At 45.7% G+C, this 20,912-nt stretch overlaps 1 protein-coding gene across 5 annotated transcripts in view; it reads left to right on the plus strand.

The window, feature by feature from the left end:
- Positions 1-20,912, plus strand: part of MSI1 (musashi RNA binding protein 1) — a 155,698-nt gene that overhangs the window by 14,945 nt on the left and 119,841 nt on the right. For all 5 annotated transcript variants that reach the window (XM_086942857.1, XM_086942858.1, XM_086942859.1 and 2 more), the window contains 3 exons: positions 287-327; positions 1,703-1,784; positions 1,895-1,979. In XM_086942857.1, coding sequence (XP_086798983.1) covers positions 287-327; positions 1,703-1,784; positions 1,895-1,979 — 208 coding nt within the window. The remainder of the gene's footprint in view (positions 1-286; positions 328-1,702; positions 1,785-1,894; positions 1,980-20,912) is intronic.

Genomic DNA, 20,912 nt, shown 5'->3' on the forward strand with positions numbered 1-20,912 from the left:
ATAATTAGTGTTACCTTGAGTATTTTGCGGACAGTTGTTTCAAGTGTTCTGTAGAAGTACTTTAATCAGTGGTTGGGTAGTGTAATACGTTTTATTGATTCATGTGGTTTATTTTTTTAATGATCATCGTCATTCAGTAGCAATTCAGTTTATTTGTAAATGTATTTTTAAAAAGTATACGGTGGTGATCTCATTGCGTATTGTGGTAATGTCTGTAGATTTCAGCATTTTTTTTTTATGTATTGCTTCTTCTTGATTAGTTGGTTTCTTCTTGTTTCTCCAACAGTAAGATGTTTATCGGTGGCTTGAGCTGGCAGACCACGCAAGGTGAGTTACTGGAGGAGAAAGGTGGACCAGGAACCCATTTGTGTACTTTTCTTTTTCTCATTATTTCCTTAAACCTGAAGACCTATCTCTCGCCCTCGTTCCAATTCTTGACGGGGTTTCTTTCCCCACGGTCAGCCAGGGTTCTCCTAGATTTTTATTTCCTTAACCCAATCTTTACTCACTCCACACTTTTGTGGTACTCCCATTCCATCTCCATTGGAGAGGTTTTCTTCTCCACCCACACAAAAAATATCCTTAGAGCTCTGTGTTCTTTCTCCTTCCCAACTTTGAAGTACACTATAATTTGGTAATCCTATCTCGACATGTCACCAAAATACTATGGGCATGATTTACTGATTGGCGGACGCGGTACTCCAATGCAAAGGCGGCGGAGTACCAGGCCCACTACACCTTCGATCCACCCATACCATTTAGAGAGAGGTGGAACTTAAGTATTTTATTGACTGAGCCCATTGTTGGCTTCATCAACAGAATACTTGTGACGGCCCAACGGAGTAGGGGGCACTGAAAGGAAATCGCCCCTCCCACTCTATTTAGGTGGACAATGTAATGTCTTTTTGTTTTTGTGTCTGTCACCTACAGGAAAATCTGGCAGTGAGTGACAGGAAAAGAACAATAATAACTCTACTCCCTGGGATAAAACTCCCAGGGTGTGGCGGTTATTAGCTTTTGTTTTTGAAAAACAAAATAGCGCTAAATGCTTGCACGGCGTCAAAACTGACTACAGCTATCCACCATACCGCTGTGATGGTGCTTCCCTTTATTTTACAGAGATGATTGCTAGGCCAGTGGTCATCTCTGAAAATGGCAAGCAATATTCCGTCAGGCTGGAGTACGTAATGTCCTCCTTCGCACTGACTGATTGTACTCCACCTGCAAAACATCTAAATCTGGCCCTCTGTTTTGAGGTCTGGACTGTGTTTATAAACCACTTTCTTCTTGCTAACCAAGCTTAGCAATGTGTTTTTGTTTTGCAAAGCCATATAGCCAATCTCTCTTTTATTCATCTGTTGTGTGTTCCAGTGTTGAGGTCTTGTTTACTTCTCCTCTTCTTTGAAAAGCACATTTTCACTTATTTTTTGTTTCCTTCAGGTAGTCTCCTGCATGTAACTGCCTTATCCATATTCCCCTGCCTTGCCTTCTCTTGTGTAAAACTGTTTTCACTATCACTCAAAAGATTTTTCACCCTCCCTAACTACCTGTACTGTAAAGAACAGCTGCCTGATCTTTCATGTACGACCATTTCAGAACTCTTGAAGGACTCCCCTACTGAGCTTCTGGTTAAGAAGACTGTTGTTTGGTTCAGCCATGGGTGTGTACCATAGTGGGTCTGATGTATCTCTTTTGGTTACAGAAGGCCTGCGGGAGTACTTTGGGCAGTACGGTGAAGTGAAGGAGTGTCTTGTAATGCGAGATCCCCTTACAAAGAGATCCAGGTGAGCCTGAAGATGTATCCCAGATCATTGCTGTATGTATTGTGCCCATCAATTACCTAACATTCTCCTCTTTTCTCTCCCTTCTTTGGCACATCCTGTGACGGACACAGGGGTTTTGGCTTTGTTACGTTCATGGACCAGGCTGGAGTGGACAAGGTTCTCGCCCAATCAAGACACGAGCTGGACTCCAAAACGGTGAGAACCTTTTGCTTGAGGGTGTTTTGATGTCAAGTGAATTATGATTATGGCTTCCGGTTTTACTCTATTTTTTAACAACTCCAGGTGTATGTATCCATATTGATTTTCTGTTCATCTTGTCGCCATTTATCAGTATTTTGCGTTCAGTAAAACAAACGTTTTAACTGGTATGTTTCCACGTTAAGTTTATTATTTACCCAATAAAAATATACACTTTTTTTGGCACCTGTAAGGCTTTAGAATACTAAGCTTCATTGTACAACAATACACTCGCTTTAAAACTTTTGCATTGTATTGCAAGCATTGGTGCACAAATCCAGCTGTGTAAGGATTCTCATCCCGCTTTTCTTAAGCTCCCTTGCGGTGCCAATATGTACCAATATTGGCCCACGTGTGTCAACTGGAAGAGTAGAGGGTCACTCTGAACTAAACCAACTTGCTGTACATTTCCACTTTTAAAAGGAAATACAGACCGAAACTACATTATGTTGTCAGTCCTTAAATGTAAATATTTGTAAAAACAGATAACTGAGAGCCATAATTATTATTTACAAAAAATATGATTCGGCTCCCAATGGCGCTTCTTGGTAAGATAACTAAGGAAGAGTCCTTTCCTGTGTAACTCTCTCTCCTTTTCGACCTCTTTATCTCTTTCTGTCTTTTTCTCTACCCACTCTCTCTCTCCTTTTGCTGTACTTTGGACCCTCAGACCTATTTCTCCTGGTTCTCTATTTTCAACCCTATCCTATTCCCTTTTCAATTCTCTCACACTCCCCTCTTCTTTCCATCTACCATCACCACACACCACTCACTCCAGGTGTACAAAATGTCCTCTTTTCTCCCTCCATGTGTATCTAAACCAGCCTCTGGCCCATACTCCTGTGCTTTCTTTCTTCTGTCTCCTGGGTTTTGAAATAGCCTCTACAGAGACCCTGTATACAACAATAAACACATATCTAAATACAAAATCCTAACTAATCCAATTGCCTCGATGACTGGGTTTTTGTGAGGGAATCTGTTATGTGTTGCAAACGAGGTGAGCATACAGTGGTGTTGTCACTGACTGGGCACCTTCGACCTCTGGTGCTTAATGACACAGGCGGCTGTTACTGTGCAGCAACACGGGCTATCACTGATGGGCAGTGTTTATAGCTGGGCAACTTCTACTGCTAACACTGGCAGAAAGCTTTCACTGCTGGTTGTCCCTAAATGGTAAAACAAACACCACTTACTACCAACGGCAAACCCAACTTTTACTGTTGGTTTTCACTCACCAAGGTAACAAACACCACTAGTTATTACTGTCCAGGCCATTTTCTACACTGTTTCTGAGGGAACAGGACAACGTCCACTGCTAGTTAGTTACCCTGACCATGGGCACCTTTCACTGCTATTTATTACAGACCAGTGCAACTTCCATTGGTAATTCTCACTGACTGCAACAACTTTCACTAGTAATTTTCACTAACTGCAGCAACTTCCCCTAGTAGTTAACACTGACCAATGAATTTCCAGTCGTAATTTTCAAACTTCAGCAACTTTCACTTGTAATTTTAACAGACTGCAGCAACCTTCACTGGTAATTTTAACAGACTGCAGCAACCTTCACTGGTAATTTTAACAGACTGCAGCAACTTTCACTGGTAATTTTCACAGACTGCAGCAAACTTTCAGTGGTAATTTTCACTGACTACAGCAACTTCCACTGATAGTTTACACTGACCACTGAACTTCCAGCGGTAATTGTCACTGACTGCAGCAACTTCTACTGTCGGTTCCCAGCACTTCTGGTGACCGCAGACCACAGCAATTGTTAATTAACTGATAAATGTACACTCACCATATCCAAGGGTTTTACTGTGCTAAGTGGCCACATGGAATAAAACAATACACTCACCTGCAAACAACAGAGGCGCAGCACTGCCCCAATGTCCAGCTAAAAACCTGAGGTCTTCTACTTCTTTCATTTATTAATCCCTTGTATTCACAAGTAGAGAACATGCGGGTAAATTTGCCCGTAGCCCCCAGGGCTTGGACCACTCTTACCTTTCACGCTGGGCTCACGCAAAATCATCTTGTTTCTGAAAGGCACTCCAGACCTTTTTGATTAATTCCTGTGCATAGATCCAGTATCCTGCTTTTTGGGTAATCGCTTTAAGGTTTAATACCTCTAGGACGCTCCTAACAGGAATCAGGGTCACAAGTGATATATATATATATATACATACATACCTCTGTCCCTCTTCTTTCCCTCTGCTACCCTCTCACAATCCCAATAACCAACTAACATATCATCCACCACTCAAATTACTTTCACATTTCACTATAGTGATTCAACACTAATCCTTTAATGGGTTCCGGAGTAGCGTGCTACTCTCCAAAAAAGCACTTCAACACACCAACAGGGGGAGTAACAAGTGCTATATAAATGCAAACCTCTGCTATCCTTCTCAATCCAAATAACTGATTATTATCCACCACTTAAATTACTTACATATTTCACTATACTAATTCACCACTAATCCTTATGGGTTCCGGAAAAGCGTATTACTCACCAAGAAAGTGCTTCAGCACCCCATTAGGGGTAACAAGCGCCATATTAATGCAAACCTTTTTCCCCTCTTCTATCCCTCTGCTATCCTTCTAAATCCAAATAACTAATATCCACCACTCAAATTACTTTCTTATTTCACTATACTAACTCACCACTAATCCTTTATGGGTTCCGAAATACTCGCGAAAAAGCTCTTTGACACCTCGTAAGGGTAAGCGCTATATAAATACATTTACAATACAAGCGGCGCTTAGAAATAAAAAATTAGGTAAATAACCTAAAATTATTTTTTCTTGCTGTGCTGTCAGTGGCGGTCATGTAGATTTGAAAAAACCTGAAAAAGGCCTCCTATCTGTATTTTGCGCTTTAAAAAATACGTTCTCTTAATTACAGGTTTGGTTTTCAATTGGTATTTATATATAAAAAAAATAAGTCAGCTTGTAGTCAACGTTATAATTGCCTCAGTAGCGGTCCCTTCTAGCCGGGGCAGGAGGGTTTACCAACAAGGGACGATGAAGCTTGGAGAGTAAAAATTACGTCGGGGGAGGGGGGGGGGGGTCAGAGAGGCGGCACGTGCCATTTCGCCATCTTTACAGCGCGCGCCCCGCTCCCTCGGCCTGTTCCTGGTTAGCTCGTTATGACGCATCTGCTTTGAAGTCTGTGGACCCCTCTTCCCTCAACAACAGGTCTGCCCTGATCTCCCTCCCCTCGGAGTGTCACATTCCCTCGGTCCCGAGCACCGTGTGGGTACCAGGGGGGCACTGGCAGGGCGGGAGAGGCCACCAGTCTGTCGTGGGGCTACCCTGGGGGGAAGAAGGTGCTCTGAGAGGAGCGGAGCTGGCCGGAAGTTGTTCCAGCCCCCAGGGGAAGTGATTCACTGAGGGGGTCAGAGGGTGGGCGGTGCAGGTGTGACGGAGGGCGCAGCGGAAGTGTGTACTGAGCTGCTGGAGTCTTTGCCGATGGCCTGCCAAGATAAAATGAAATTGTGCTCGGGGTTTAAAATAGACTTTGTTTTCCCTCTGAAGTTAAATTTAGTTTTTCCTTGAACAACTGTGTAACTTTTCATGCTGACGTCTGTGTTGCCGGATTTGGTATAGGTAGAGAGGCTCATAAAGCCGGTAAGGTAGCTCAGTGCACTAATGCACCCATGGTTGAGATCTTTGTATGAACTGGGAAGACTGAGGTTTCACTTACGACGGGGTTCACTCAGCCGCTCATTCTTCCGAGGTTGATAAAACGAGTCCCATCACCTTGGGTAATAAGTAGCGCTTAAGAAGAAGACAGTGTGTAAACTGTCTTACAAAAGAGTACTAATTGTTGATAATATTGTTATACTTACTGTAATCAAGATGTCAAAGCACCTAAGTTGAGTGCACCTACAGGCTTAAACATTAATGTGTTTAGCTATATTTATTGTGGTACTTTGGCCTCTTTGGTGCAGTTGGATGCTTGCACACCTACCTGGCTTTGTTGGTGTAGGGAGAGGCTGGGTTTGGTGCATTCAGACGCTCTGATGTATCTGGACCATGACCCTTGTCACTAGATTTGATGTGGGGAGATGCTCTGCCAATGCCGCCTTCTTTATACCCTGGTCTCTATGCCACAATACGGTGCAGTGAAAGGCTCAGACCTGGACCTATTAATGGAGTTTGTGCATTCAAGGGCATAGACCTTGGCCTGTGTGGCTGGATTTAATGCAGTGAAAAGTTCAAACACTGGTGCACGAGTTTTTGCATTGTGAGTCTTGGACACTGGTATGTTGATTTTGTGCAGTGATTGGTTTAAACATCTAACTCTGTTTTTGAATTTGGTCCAGTAAAGGTTCGAGACGAGGCTCTCTCGCTGGATTTGGTTTCCCTACTAGAGACAGGGAGTTGCAAAGTATTGAGGCTGTGGGAAATAAGGTCTTCTTTAAAGAGCCTTTCCCTCTGTACCACACACACAACCTGTATTTTGATCTCTTATTCCCATGCAGTGTGGGAACTGGTGCAAAGGTTTACTTCTCCGTCCACTTTTGTGACTATTATGCAGTTGTGGGTGATGGACAAGACGCAGCCAAACGTACCCCCCACTATGTCTGTATACAGAGGATTGTGTGGTGTGATCCATGGGTTCTTCTGCCACTAACCACTGCCATACATAGATGCATTCCACTGGCTTTTTGGACTATCTCCAGGCCAACCCAATGGACATGACTTTTGATAGAGTTTGCCTCTTTGAAGTTAAGGCTAACTCGGCAACGGACAGCTACAAGCAAGGTTTATCTTTGGCTCGGTCTTAGGGCCTGTTTTTTACTGCTAGCCAGTTTCACCAGTAGTACAGAAGGTAAAGCGGATATTCCAGGGCCTGTCTTATGGGCGGCGCCTGGCATCGCAGCATGTGTAGCTGCCCAAATTATTTAACCAGTAGTACAGAAGGTAAAGCGGATATTCCAGGGGCCTGTCTTATGGGCGGCGCCTGCCATCGCAGCATGTGTAGCTATCCAAATTATTTAACTGCTAACAATGGGTGTGGCACGGCCTAGGGCCAGTAAGAGCTGCAGCACAGTCCTCTTTCTCCTCTTCCCTGGCTCCTTCTGCAAAACCACTTTAATTTGCACTGGAAGGCGCATGTGCGGCCTCTCGGTCTGTAGGGTGTTCCTCAAATTGCAGGATGCATGTATCATTATGACGATGCTGAAGGCGGGTTCGCTGGTTCTGGTGTCAGACCACTTGCAGACCACAAACTCCTTGCTCTTTGACTTAGGGTTTTCAAGCATTCTCCCCAAGTCTCCCTCCAGCCCTCACATGTGTCTTTTCTTCATTGAGGCAGAACTGATCATTGTTTCGCTTGAAGTCTTCTCACCTCCCCAGTGAGTTTAGACATTCATACTATAATCCTGTTTTTTCGAGAGGGAGGTCTTGTGGCCCTAAGAGTCTTCTGCGTTTTGGGCCTGCTTTCTTCTTGCTTCTTGTTTGTTCCCCATTCTTTATTTCACATGCTTGCACTCCAGTGGCGTCTGTTTTCTTTTGGTCCAACACTGGGCAGTCCTGCTGAACAGCATTCAGATTTTCCCAGAAACAGCTTGAGACGTATGAAGGCAAGTGACAGACCACCTTACACATGGGAAGCTTTTCTGCCCCTCCTTCTCAACTTGCAAAAGCAACAATAGTTACCTATTCCTTCTTACTCCATTTAGGCAGTCACCGTATTGCATTAGAGTTCATAGGCCTGTGTCTACCACTGAGCAGTTTCCAACTGAGCAGAAATCACACATTCAACGGTATGAGTTTAATGGGATCTTCATGGCATGTAAGGCATTCATGTTTTCTGTCTGCGATTGGTCAGTTCAAGTCCTGATGGACAACACAAATGCAATGTGATATGTCAGCAGCAGGGTGGAGTGGGCATGTGCCATTTGTGCCTAAAGGTATTGAGGCTGTGTTCTTGTTTTCAAGCTTACAATGTATGGTTGGATGTGAATCATCTGCTGAGCTGCAATGTCTGGCGAGTTGTGAACTATCTCCCTGAATGGCTGATGATCTCAGTAGGCAGCATCTTGCTGATCGCGTGTGGCGTCTTTACTTGGAGGTGGTTCAGTCCATCTACGTCCTCTGTATCTATCCTCTGCGGAACCTCTTTGCGGCTCACGAGAACACAGACTACCTGCGATTCTGCACCCTAGAGTTTCTTCTGCAGGGAGTTCTGGGAGATGCGTTCCGCTTAAGGTGGGACTTTCATCTTTACTTTGCTTTTTCTCACTACTCCTCAATTCCTTTGGTTCTGACGAAATTGCACCAGGACTGTGTGCACGTGTTTTTAATCATGCCAGACTCGCAGTGGAGGGTGTGGTATTCAGATCTGCACCTTTTCCTGTCCCCTTCTCTTCAGCTTCTGATTCGGGCGGGCTGTCTGTCGCAATGGGAGGGGCAGGTTCTCCATCCGAACCGCCATCTACATGCCTTTAGATTGAGCAGTAAAGTCTAAGTTCTTGTGACCTGCCTGCAGAGGTGATGGATGCTATCTTGTCAGATAAATCACCCCTCTACAAAATCTGTTTCTTCTTGTCATTGGTCCCATTCTGTGTCTCGGTGTGTTGATTTCCTCGAGGCACATTTTTTTCTGCTGTGTTGTGCTTTGTGATTTCCTTGGCCCTGCAGGACTTTACTGTGGCTTTGTTAAGGGTTATTTTTCAGCCCTTTTGGCTTTCTTTGTTTGCCAGATCAGCTGCAGCTGTTCAGGTCTTCTATTGTTCTGCATTTTCTAAAGGCATTGACTAATTTGTTTCCCCATCTCCATTTGTGATGCTTCAGAGGCACTTTACCCTGGTGCTCGCACTCCTGAAGGGTTTGCTATTTGAGCCATGTACAGTTATCCTTTGCAACATCTTACCTCGTAGGCCGTGTTGTTGATGGCTATTACCTCAGCTCGGCTTGTTAGCGAACTGCAGCCTTTTTCAGGAGTTTCTCTTTTCTGCAGACACACTGTACCTTCAGACTAAGGCATCTTGTTGAAGGTGTTTACCCCGTTTCACATGGGTCAGTGCATCACTCTTCTAAAATTTTAATCGTCTCCGATTCCCACCAAAGAAGAGGAAAGACAGCACTGCCTGGATCCTCACAAGGCGCTCTGTTTCTACATTGACAGGAACCGCGAGTCCCGGACCGATGATCAGTTTTTCTTTGGCTGGTTTCAAGAAAGGCAAGGCAATCCAAAAGTGTACAATTCCTTGCTGGGTTATGGTGTGCATCAAACTGTTCTATGCCTCTTGGCAGTGTCGGGCCCATTTGACCAGGACGAAGGTTGTTTAATCTGCATTTTCTGGGGTTTTCTTGCCATGGTCATCTGCAACATGGGGTTCAGTCCACAAAACCAGGCTTTGTCGCCTCCAATTTAAACTCTGCAGGAGTGGCCATTTTGCGAGATCTGGGTTGTAGGACTTTCTGCTTTGATCATCTCTTTGGGACCCCCCACCCTGGAGATACTTCTTGGATATTAATTCAAGAGGTGAGGAATCTGCGGGTAAAAGTGTGCTTCAGAATAACAGTGTATGACCTTTTTGGTAGATAAGCTATTGAACTGCAGATTTTCACCAATCCAGCTCACCTCCCTGCATTGGTATGAGGAGTGTGTTTGCGATTTTTTAATAAGGTTCCAAGATCATTTTGACTTCAGTTTCTGTCAATCTCATCAACCTCGTCTTCACCTCTGAAGGCACGGAAAAATGGATGGAGTGCAAATGTCAGAGTACTGGCGAGGCACCTTATATTTCTCCTTGATGTCGTATCCAGGATGGTCCCTTTAGCCAAGGTGTCACTTATCAAAACAGGAGAGCTATTTTAATTTTCAGATCCATTCTGTTGCCTTGAGGAGATTATAGAGGGGAGGAATCTGCAGGTAGGTAGATTTTCCAGCAGAAAGGTAGCCAACAAAATGCATTAAAGTGCCTTCGAGAGTGCATTTGAAATGTATATGTTATGCCATGTCATCAGGTGGTTGTCTCATTGAAGAGTTGGAAAGTGTCACTGCAGCTGAGTGTCTCAGCACAAGGGTACCTTGTGGAGTTTAAAGTATCACAGCAGCTGGATATTTCACTCTTTTAAGTTTGGAAGTGACAGTGCATCTGTGTATCTTGCACTGTGGAGTTTGGAAATGTTATGGTAGCTGTGTGTCTCACAGTGTATAGTTTAGAAGTGTCACTGCAACAGCAAGTCTCCCACTGTGGAGTTTGGAAGTGTCACTGTAAGTGGGTGTCTCTCCCTGTGGAGTTAGAAAACCCCACTGTAGCAGGGTGTCGAATACTGGATTTTGGAAGTGTCATTGTACCTTCGCACTGCAGCTGGGTGTCTCCCAGTGTGGAGCTTGGAAGTGTCACTGCAACTGAATATTTTGCAATCTGGAGTTAGAAAGTGTCTTTACAACTGGATGTCTTCCACTGGAGTTCGGAAGTGTCTTACTGCAGCAGGTTGTGTGCTCTCGTGCACAAACCAGGGGGTCTCCTCTCTAATTACATCCCACCCTTGCAACCATCTCAGCACATTTTCCACTTTGGTCTCGCAGGATTTCCCCATGAGTGCCACGGAGAGCACTCACAGCTCTTTCTTGGCAACAGGTGCAGGCAAGAGTCTGAGCTAAAGATTGTTGTTTTGCAGAGTCACGCTTGAAAGAGTGTTATTGGAGGCCTGGTATGAGAGCATGCAGTGCCAGGCATGTGTGGTAAGGGCCTCTTGAAACCAGGCATGACAGCGTGCAGTACAAAGCAGAGACTTGTTGAATTGACAGAGATTGAAAGTGAGATAATGCGATGGCAGGTAGAGGCTGGAACGACGAGGTAAGGGCAAGTGCCGGGCACCAATAGATAGAGAATAGATATAAGATTATTAAATAGCAAGGCAACAAAGGCACCAAAAAGTACAGGCCTAGTCCAAGAGTACGTAATAGAGTTTGGAGTAACTCCTGTGTTATATACCTCCCTGCATGGTTGCTTGCTCTTTGGTTCGGTCCTTGCTACCCGACTCCTACAGCTTCACCTCCCTGTATCTGAGGTGTCTTGTTCAGGTTACAACCCCCTGCATGGTAGCCTGCTCTCTTTGGTTACGCCCTTACTATTAGCTTCCTGCTACAGCTTCCCTCCTTGTACCTGAATTGTCTTGTCCAGGTCACCTATCCATCTGCCAAGGCCCGTCTAGGTAAGAGCAGTGGGGGTGGGGTTGTTTGGGGGGTTCCGACCTACGATGATGAGGTCAAATGTAATAAATATTGAATTTCCCCTCGTCGTAGTCTGTCGAGCTCCTCTCCCAAATTCTCCCCCCCCCCCCCCCCCCCCCCCCCCTTATTCCCCCTCCCTGCTTGGGCTGCGGCTGCTATCCATTTTTATTTATTTATTTATTTGAAAAGTTTTATATGGCGCTGGCTAGACCCGGAGGTATCAGAGCGCTTTACATGAGGACGAGCATTGTTTCAGAGCATAGATACCAGTTACATAGTTACAAGTTACAAACCATAGATACAAGTTGCTGGAGCATATTTACTCGTGTTAAAAACAAACATAAGGGAAAAAGCAGGCTAGGGGAGAGATTCAGGGGAGAGAGGATAGGAGCAGGGGAGGTAGGCAAAGATGCATTGGTGATTGCTCTCTTAGCTTTTGCCTTGTTGTGATTAGTTTGTTGTTACTTGGCTCCTGCTGCAGGTTCGTCTCCTTGTACCTGCATGGGTGCTTGCTCTTTTTACCTAGTTGTTACCCTCCCCCTGCTTCACCTCCTTGTTCCTGAGGTGTCTTGTACATGTTATACCTCCCTGCATGGTTGCTCGCTCTCTTTGGTTGGGTCAGTGTTGCTCGCCTCCTGCTACAGCTTCACCTCCTTGTACTTGTGTTTACTTCACCTTGTTGTACCCGAGGTGTCTTGTTCAGGTTACACCTCCCTCCATGGTTGCTCACTCTTTTTGATTAGGTCATTGCTACTTGACTCCTGCTACACCTCATCTCTTTGTATCTGTAGTATCTGGTCCTCGTAATACCACCCTACAAGGTTTCCCGCTCTCTTTGGTTAGTGTATCTCGCCTCCTGCTACAGCTTTACCTCCTTGTAACTGCGTTGACTTCACGTCGTTGTTCCAGAGGTATCTTGTGCAAGTTACACCTCCTTGCATGGTTGCTCACTCTCTTTGATTAGGTCATTGCTACTTGACCCCTGCTACAGTGTCACCTCCTTGGACCCGAGGTGTTTTGTCCAGGTTATTCCTTCCTGCATGGCCCTCTCCATCTCTTTGGTTAGGACCTTGTTAGTCGCATCCTTCTACACCTCACCTCTTTGTTTCTGAGGTGTCTTGTACAGATTATATCTCCCTGCATGGTTACACGCTCTCTTTGGTTAGGTCAGTGTTACTTGTCTCCTGCTACAGCTTAACTTCCTTTCAACTGCGGAATTTTCACCTCCTTGTACATGAGGTCTTTTGTCCAGGTCACATCTCCTTGCATGGTTGCTAACTCTCTTTGGTTAGGTCCTTATTAATTGGTTCGTGATACTGCGTCACCTCCTTGCACCTGCATAGTTGCTCGCTTTCTTTGATTATGTTCTCGTTACCACCTGCTACAGCGTCACCTCCTTGTACATGAGGTATTTTGTCCAGGTCACATCTCCTTGCATGGTTGCTGACTCTCTTCGGGTAGGTCCTTGTTAATTGGCTCCAGATACAGCTTCATCTCCTTGCACCTGCTTCAGTTTCACCTCCTTGTGCAATAGGTATTTTGTCCAGGTTTCATCTCCTTGCATGGTTGCTCACTCTTTTTGATTAGGTCATTGCTACTTGACTCCTGCTACACCTCATCTCTTTGTATCTGTAGTATCTGGTCCTGGTAATACCACCCTACAAGGTATCTCGCTCTCTTTGGTTAGTGTATCTCGCCTCCTGCTACAGCTTTACCTCCTTGTAACTGCGCTGACTTCACGTCGTTGTTCCAGAGGTGTCTTGTGCAGGTTACACCTCCCTGCATGGTTGCTCACTCTCTTTGATTAGGTCGTTGCTACCTGGCCCCTGCTACAGTGTCACCTCCTTGTACATGAGGTATTTTGTCCAGGTTTCATCTCCTTGCATGGTTGCTTACTCTCTTCGGTTAGGTACTTGTTAATTGGCTCCAGATACAGCTTCATCTCCTTGCACCCGCTTCAGTTTCACCTCCTTGTGCAATAGGTATTTTGTCCTGGTTTCATCTCCTTGCATGGTTGCTGACTCTCTTTGGTTAGGTCCTTGTTACTTGGCTCGTGCTATGGCTTCACCTCCTTCTACCTGAGGTGTCTTGCCCAGGTTGCATCTCTTTTTATGGTCCACTAGTTGTTTTTGGTTTGGGCCTTGTTACTTCGCTACAGCCGCAGCTTCGCCTCTTTTTACCTCATTTTCCTTTACGATCTTTAGTTCAGGGTGTGCTCAGTCACATGGGCTCGGTGGCTGGTCCTTGTTGCTTGATCTTATAATTTACCCTACACACAATCATGTCTTGTTTTCTCTCTATTACACATGCAAATTCTCCTGTTCGAGCACTGTGTTGTATCTTCTTTTTACTCTCACACACTCTCATGCCATCTCTTAAACGTATTCTCCCCAGCATGCTGTCCCCACTCACTCTTGCTCTCATATACTCCCATGCTCTGTCTCTTAACTTGAACAAACTTTGCCTCCTCTATATTTCATCCCTCACCCATACTCTTACTTCATAGCGTGTATATTTCACTTGATTAATTCACACACTTTGATATGCTTTCTGTCTTTCATGCACTCCCATGAAATGGTTTCCTCGCTCCGATATTCCTACTTTGTCTCTTTCCTCAGCATCATGCTTCTACATTTTAGACTTTTTGCGCTCTCACACTCCTACACTTTGCATCCTCCATCCCGATTACAAGTTTTCATTTCGTCTTTCTCCCCTCCCTATCACATTGGGACCTTTTGCTTTGTTTCTTACTCCGATATACCTACTTTGTCTCTACCCTAAATTTTACACTGCTTTGTGAAGTCACTCTTCACAGCACTCTTTTTCGTTAAACTTTCCTTTTTACATGCCGCCTTTTTTATTTTTTGCACACTCTCCCACTCTATCCTTTTCCTCTCACAATCCTACACTTTTACCTTCCCTTAAACCAGTATTCAGTGTTTGTCTCTGTGACACTATTACACTTTTTCTCATCCTCGCTATCTTACTACTGCACTTTCTTTCCTCTCACACTTTCTCTCCCTCCTCTGACGCTCCTGCACTCGTTCACTCCTCATTCTCACTCTCTTTTTTTTTTATAACTCCCATCACCCTCCCCATGTTTTACACTCTTCATTTTCTTTTTCTTCACAGTCTCCATTTCATATGTTGTCTTTTGGTTTTCTTTCGTTGCTCTCACACTTACTGCTTACTGTACTGTATGTCCTGACTCTCACACTGTCCCACACAGTGTCTCTTTCCTATGCTTCATGAGGTCTCTTCCCTGCCGCTCTCTCACTGTGCTATGTAGTCTCGCTTCCTGCCCCTACTGGTATCTCAGTGCTTCATTGAGTCTCTCCTGTCTCACAGAGCCCAATGTGTTTCCTCTCCCTGACCTTTGCTAGTCTCTCACTGCCCCAGGCAGTTTTTCTCGCCTGCTCTCTGACTGCCCCCTGCTACTGTCTCACTGCTCCATGAAATCTCTCCCCTCCGATGCTCTCCCTCAAATCCATGATCTACCCTCTACTGGCTCACTGCCCCGTGTTCCAGTCTCACTGCCCCATGTTCAAGTCTCACTGCCCCCTGCTGCTCTTTCACTGCTCCATTAAGTCTCCCTCCCACTGGTGGTCTCTCGGACTTCCATTCTCTGCCCTCTTCTGTCCCACTGCCCCATATTTCACTCTCAGTGCCCCTTGTTCCACTCTCACTGCCCCTGCTGCTCTCTCACTGCTCTGCTCCATGAAGTCTCTCTCCCACTGGTGGTCCCTCACAAGTCCATGCTATACCCTCTGCTGTCTCACTGCCCCCTGTTCCAGTCTCACTGCCCCCTACTGCTCTCACTGCTCCATGAAGTCTCTCTCCCACTGGTGGTCTCTCACAAGTCCATGCTCTGCCCCCTGCTGTCTCACTGCCCCTTGTTCCACTCTCTCAGCCCCCTACTGCTCCATGAAGTCTCTCTCCCACTGGTGGTCTCTCACAAGTCCATGCTCTGCCCCCTGCTGTCTCACTGCCCCTTGCTGCACTCTCGCTTTGATGCGCATCTCTGCCTGCCCCACCCAGGCCTTCGCTCACCTCCAACAATGGCTGTTTGTGCTGAGGAATGCCTGCGATGGCGGCCTGTCCCTGGCCTGCGCACCGGTCTCTGGTGGGGATGGCAGGCTGGGGGCTGAGCCGCGGCGGCCTCACAGTATCCTCTTGGCTTCGCTTGAATGACACTGGCTGAGAACAGAATGACAAAGGATAGTTTGTGCTCATTAATCTGCCATCGACCTTCTCTCTCTGTCCCTCTGCCCCCTTTCATCCGCACAAGAGGATCCCTTCCCTGGGCCTGCCCTCAGCGGGCAGGTCCTGGGACTGTCCCTGTCAGGGCGAGTGTTTGTGTGTCTGTCCTCGTGTGTGTGTGTCCGCGTGTACATCCCAATTGTTGTATGTGCATCCCTCTTATTGTGTGTGTTCTCTCAGTGCGCAGTTATCCCAGCTGTTGTCCATGTATACCTCCCTCTTTGTGATTGTTGGGTGTGTTGGCTCTCTGTGCAGTTCCTGTGTGCGGGTCTGTGTGTGTATGCCTTCGTGCATCTGTTCTTATGTGTGTTCTTTACTGAGTGTGTCTGTCTCCATGTGTACATCACTGTGTGCGACTGTATCGTGCGTATTGTCCTGTCTTCGTGTGCACTTTTTTTGCGTGCTGTGTCCGTGTGACCCACTGTCCTTCTGTGTTCTTCACTCTGCGTGCGACTGTTATTGTGCGTGTTATTGTCTCTGTGTGAATTAGTGCGCATTCCTTTATGCAGTGCTCCTTTTGTGCTTTCTTTACTCCGTGTGCATCTATCCCTGGGTGTTACTGTGTGCATCCTCCTGTGCGAATGTTACTGTGTGTGTTCTTGTCCCCGTGTGTAGTTTTTACTGTTTGCATGTCCGTGCGTGCGTTTCTATATGCATTGATCCTTATGTATTTTCTTTATTCTGTGCACGAGCCTGTCCCTGTGTGTGCATCCCTCTGTGTCGCTCTTATTGTGTGTGCTCTTGTCTCTTTGTGGATTTATTTTCGTGTCTCCTTCGATGTACCTGTCTGTAGGTATGTGCCATTGTCTGATTTCCTGTTTGCTGGTACCCTTATTTATCCGTGTCCATCCTGTGTGTGGCTGTTTCTTTTTTTGACCATCCCTATTTGCCTGCCGTGTGTTTGTGTGTGTACTGCTGTCGCTATTGTCTCATTCGTTTGTGCTTGCGAGCGTCTCTGCAGTGTTGTTTGCCCCAGTGTAAGTGTCCTTGCTTGTTTGTGTATGTGCGTTTACATCTATGACTTTGTTCCTGATTGTGTGTGGATGTGTGCCTGTTTATGAATGTAAGTTTGTTTTCCTGTGTTCGTTCTCCGTTTGTGTCGCCATGTGTTCTTGTGCCCGTTCCTGTGTGTCTGTCGTTGTGTGTGCTTATCTATCCGTTCCACTACTCCCCTGCCTGCTTCCTTGTTTCTGTGTGTGTGTGTGCATGCTTGTGCTTCTGTTTGTCTGACGACGTGAACTGTTTCTTTTGCTCTGTGTGTGTCATATACGTGTTGCATTTTTTATCAGAAACTTGGCAAAACTCACAGTGTCTGTTCCTTTAAACCTTTTCCACACATAAATCCGGGCTGCTCGTGGGAAAATTGCAAAATGTGCTCTCAGGATCCCTGGTCACAAGGTCAGAATCTGCAGAGATTTCGGTACAGAGATGTGCTCTGCTGCTGCACAGTATTAACTACGTGTTTGAAATGCTGCCAGTAGTGGCACTGAGTGCACTAGAAGTGCCAGGTTCCCAGGGTACCAGCCTGTCAAAATATGAGAAACACCCGCAAGCTGCACTTTTGCTGGTATTCACCAATATGTGCAATGTCTTTACCACTCTCTTGCGCAGTACTCAGTTCACTCCTATCACAAGCGGGGCAGGAACAAAACTCACACCTATTGTTAGTGGGTGTGAGAAAAATAAGTCTTACCATGTAAATTGTGTTCTATTTAGGGAAAAAAGAGGATTTAACTTAAGGCTACACATATAGATTTTCCTTGATGACGTTTCACGCTAGCAGTGTTGTGGACTATGTGCATATAACAGGGAGTCTGTGACAATCACGCATTTACTGGGCGTGTAAGGAGGGGGACATGTGCATAAGTTACAAACGTATGACAAGGTCTGTGGAGGCTTCTGACAGTGCTGTGATGCTCCAGCTATCTCGACTGGTACCCCTCTTATATATGACTCCCCGTGGCTCACACCCGCAGAAAGGAAACTATCAGACTAGAGACGAACAAGTGTAACAAAACCCCAAGGCAGCAGGCCTCTTCCATCTGTGCATCTAGCACAAGAAGTAAACGCAGCCTTGTGCTGCAAACCTTGCTAATAGCTTAGTGAATGGCAGATGGCGTTTGGGAGATCAGACTGATGGCTGTAATCCTGACAGGGCACAACCAGTAGTGTGAAATAATGACTGTCTGTTGAGGACACCTGAAAGGCTGTGTCTCACTGCGGTTTACTGTTGTACTCTGAAGGTCACCTTCGGCGCACACCCTGAGCATTTTGAATGATTCTTCCTGTGGTGTGCGAGGTTTATCTTTTCTCTACCTCAGCGAAGTTTTATGAACAGTTTGCAACATCACGAAGTGGTGCAGTTTGGCGATTTTACACATTTGCACACAATTCTTGACTTTTGCGACATTTGAATGCACAAGCTAAAAAACTATTGTGCTTAGAAACGCTCTGCAAATTAGAAAAAAAATAGATTAAGTCTGCATATATTTTCTATGTTGGCTACGTTTGAAAAGAGTGAAAATGTTATTGCAGTGAGGTGAAAATTATCTCATATTGCAGTGAATGTTGGCTAATAATAATGCACAGTAAAACTTAAAAGAGACATTTTAAATGGGAAAGAGTGCAAAGGGTGAACACTGGAAACTTTGTATAGCTTTACTAGCATGAAAAATATCAACATGTTGGTAGATGCTTCTTCGTGAAAAGACAAGGCAACAGACCATCTCCATGTATGTACCCAAGATCTCTAACAACATCCCTGTTTCCATTAGAACCTCCCAACCCTGCTCAACTTTAGGAAAGAGCTGAAGGCACAGCTCTGCAAAGGATGCTATATCATAACTAAGTAACAGTCCAGCTCCACTCTCAGAACCCAGCTTTCCCTCCAATCGCTCATTGGCTGTATCCTTGCCTTTGACCCTGTCCTGAGCTTCCTTTTGGCTTGGTTCGCACTGCACTAAGACCACAGACATACACACAGAGGTTCTCTGCATTCAGTATGTCTACTGCAATGTTGTACTGTTAATTAATGGTGTTTTGTATTCATAGACGTCTGTAAGTGTTTGAACTGCTGTGATGATACTTTCTATTCACCCATGGTTCTGTGTTGCAGTCATGTTTCTCTGTGTACCAGCATCCCTGCAGTCTTTTCATTCAGTGTTGTGATTGGCCGATAAGGCTGCATGCTGTTGTGCAGTCTTGTTTTTTCCCCTCTGTATTCACTGATTTCCACAGTGTTTTTCTGCAGTTCCTTGACTTCAGTGCTGTGATTGTGCTCTGCATCGATTTGTGACTTTAGTGCTGCAATGGTCCTTTCATTCTTTACTTCGTGACCTCAGTACTGTGGTGGTGATCATCTGTATTCATTTGTGACTGCAGTGCTTTGATGGCTCTTAGTACCTGGTGACTTGGGGACTGTGACGGGCCTCTTTATCTTCTTCTGGTTTCACGGTTGCTGTGGGCTTCTCTAGCTCTTTGTGACTCCAGTGTTTTGATGGGCCGTGAATTGGCATGGAAAAAGGGTAAAAGATTTTGTTGCTGTATTTATTTATTTATTTATTTAATGCGATTTTATATAGCGCAAACATTACCCGAAGGTGTCAGTGCGCTTTACATAAGAACCCATTGCAAAACATAAGGATTTAGGATTACATGCGTTACATAAAAGATACAAACAGAAAAAATTGCAAATGTACAAGATGTAAAGTCTCACAAGGAAGAGATACAAACAGAAAGAAAAATTGCAAATGTGCAAATGGTAAAGTCACTCAAGGAAGAGATACAAATGGATATACTCTAAGAGTCACATAGGAATGGTAGAGAGTACGAAGGTCTACTGCATAAACTAGTGATTAGAGTTATCTCTATATACATAGAGAAGGGATATGAATGGATATACTCTTAAGAGTCACATAGGAATGGTAGAGAGTACGAAGGTCTACTGCATAAACTAGTGATTAGAGTTATCTCTATATACATAGAGAAGGGATATGAATGGATATACTCTTAAGAGTCACACAGGAATGGTAGAGAGTACGAAGGTCTACTGCATATACTAGTGATTAGAGTTATCTCTATATACATAGGGAAAGTATACAAATGGATATACTGTAAGAGTCACTTAGGAATGGTAGAGAGTACAAAGGTCTACTGCGTATACTAGTGATTAGAGTTATCTCTATATACATATATACACATAGTAGATTATCTCAGGTTAAGACCAAGAGAAAAAAAAAGAAAGCAAAAAGCAGAGTTCCATTAAGTGGGGTCGGAGGGGGGGAGTGCAGTCACAGCACCAAGGTAGGGTGGGAGGGATACAAGGGTATGGAGAAAAGGCAAATCAGAAAAGGGAAGAAACAGTGAGTTGAAGTGGGCGGAAGTGCCAAAAAAACCTGGCTGAAATATGTAGGATGCTGGGTCTAACTCAGGGGTACTCATAGTACGGCCCGCGGGCCAGTGGCGGCCCGGCAAGCCTTCCCTGGCGGCCCGCGGACCTTCCAGACATTGTACCCGAGTTTTATTTTCGTTTTTTTTTTCTTTTAAGAGTGTCTGCAAACAGAGCGCCACTCAGACTCTGCTGCTCTGTGGGGGCCGGGCGATTCTCACTACAGTCAGAGTGGAGCTGCAGGGGCGCTGAGAGGTGAACAAAACCTCATTAACATGCCAATGGTCGTTTAAAAACCTGTGAAGTGCTTGGGTGCGGCTGTGTGTCGAGATTGTATGTGCGTGCCTAGTAAAGAAATGTTCTCAAATCGCTGCACTTCTTCGCAGGAGGGCAGCAGCACTTTGAAGCTGAACAGCATAGGAGACACGCCATTTCCAAGACTGTTTTTAGGACTAAACGAAGTGAGGATTTTTAATTTGCGTCCGCTTGGATAGTTGGTGTTTACTTTACAAGCGCCGGAACGCCTCAGCGACTTCCTTATTGATTTGATGCACATGTTCCGTGTCTGCACGCAGGTTTTTGAGTCTCTCTGGGGTCACCGAGCGAATGGGTGGCAGTGGTGCCCGCCAGTCATGGCAGCAAATGGTGATGGCTCGCAGAGGTTCCCGCTGCGAGGGGCACAGGGGGCAGCGGTCCGTGGCACAGGCTGAGGCTGACAGCACAGGTACAGAGACTCCTGTTGTTTCGCACTGTGTGACCACCAGGGGCGCTGCCTAGAGCCTCATCGGCTCTACCCTGTTCTGGGAGCACCAGGGACAGAGCAGACGCTCTTTAGAGGTCCAGCCCTTCATCGCCGGTGCACAGTGGCAGAGGTGACGGGGTCCAACAATATCTGGGAACACCAGGGGCGTTGCGGAGTGTCCTGTGCTGCCAGCCTCTGCGTGCCCCAGGGACAGAGCCGAGGATCTTGCAGCGCCCTGCTCTCTGCGTGAGATTCACTGGCTTTAGGAACCCAGTGCCCGGTGTTTGGCAGCGCCAGAGA

The sequence above is a fragment of the Lissotriton vulgaris genome, chromosome 11 (assembly GCF_964263255.1).
Source record: "Lissotriton vulgaris chromosome 11, aLisVul1.2, whole genome shotgun sequence".
Taxonomy (NCBI): domain Eukaryota; kingdom Metazoa; phylum Chordata; class Amphibia; order Caudata; family Salamandridae; genus Lissotriton; species Lissotriton vulgaris.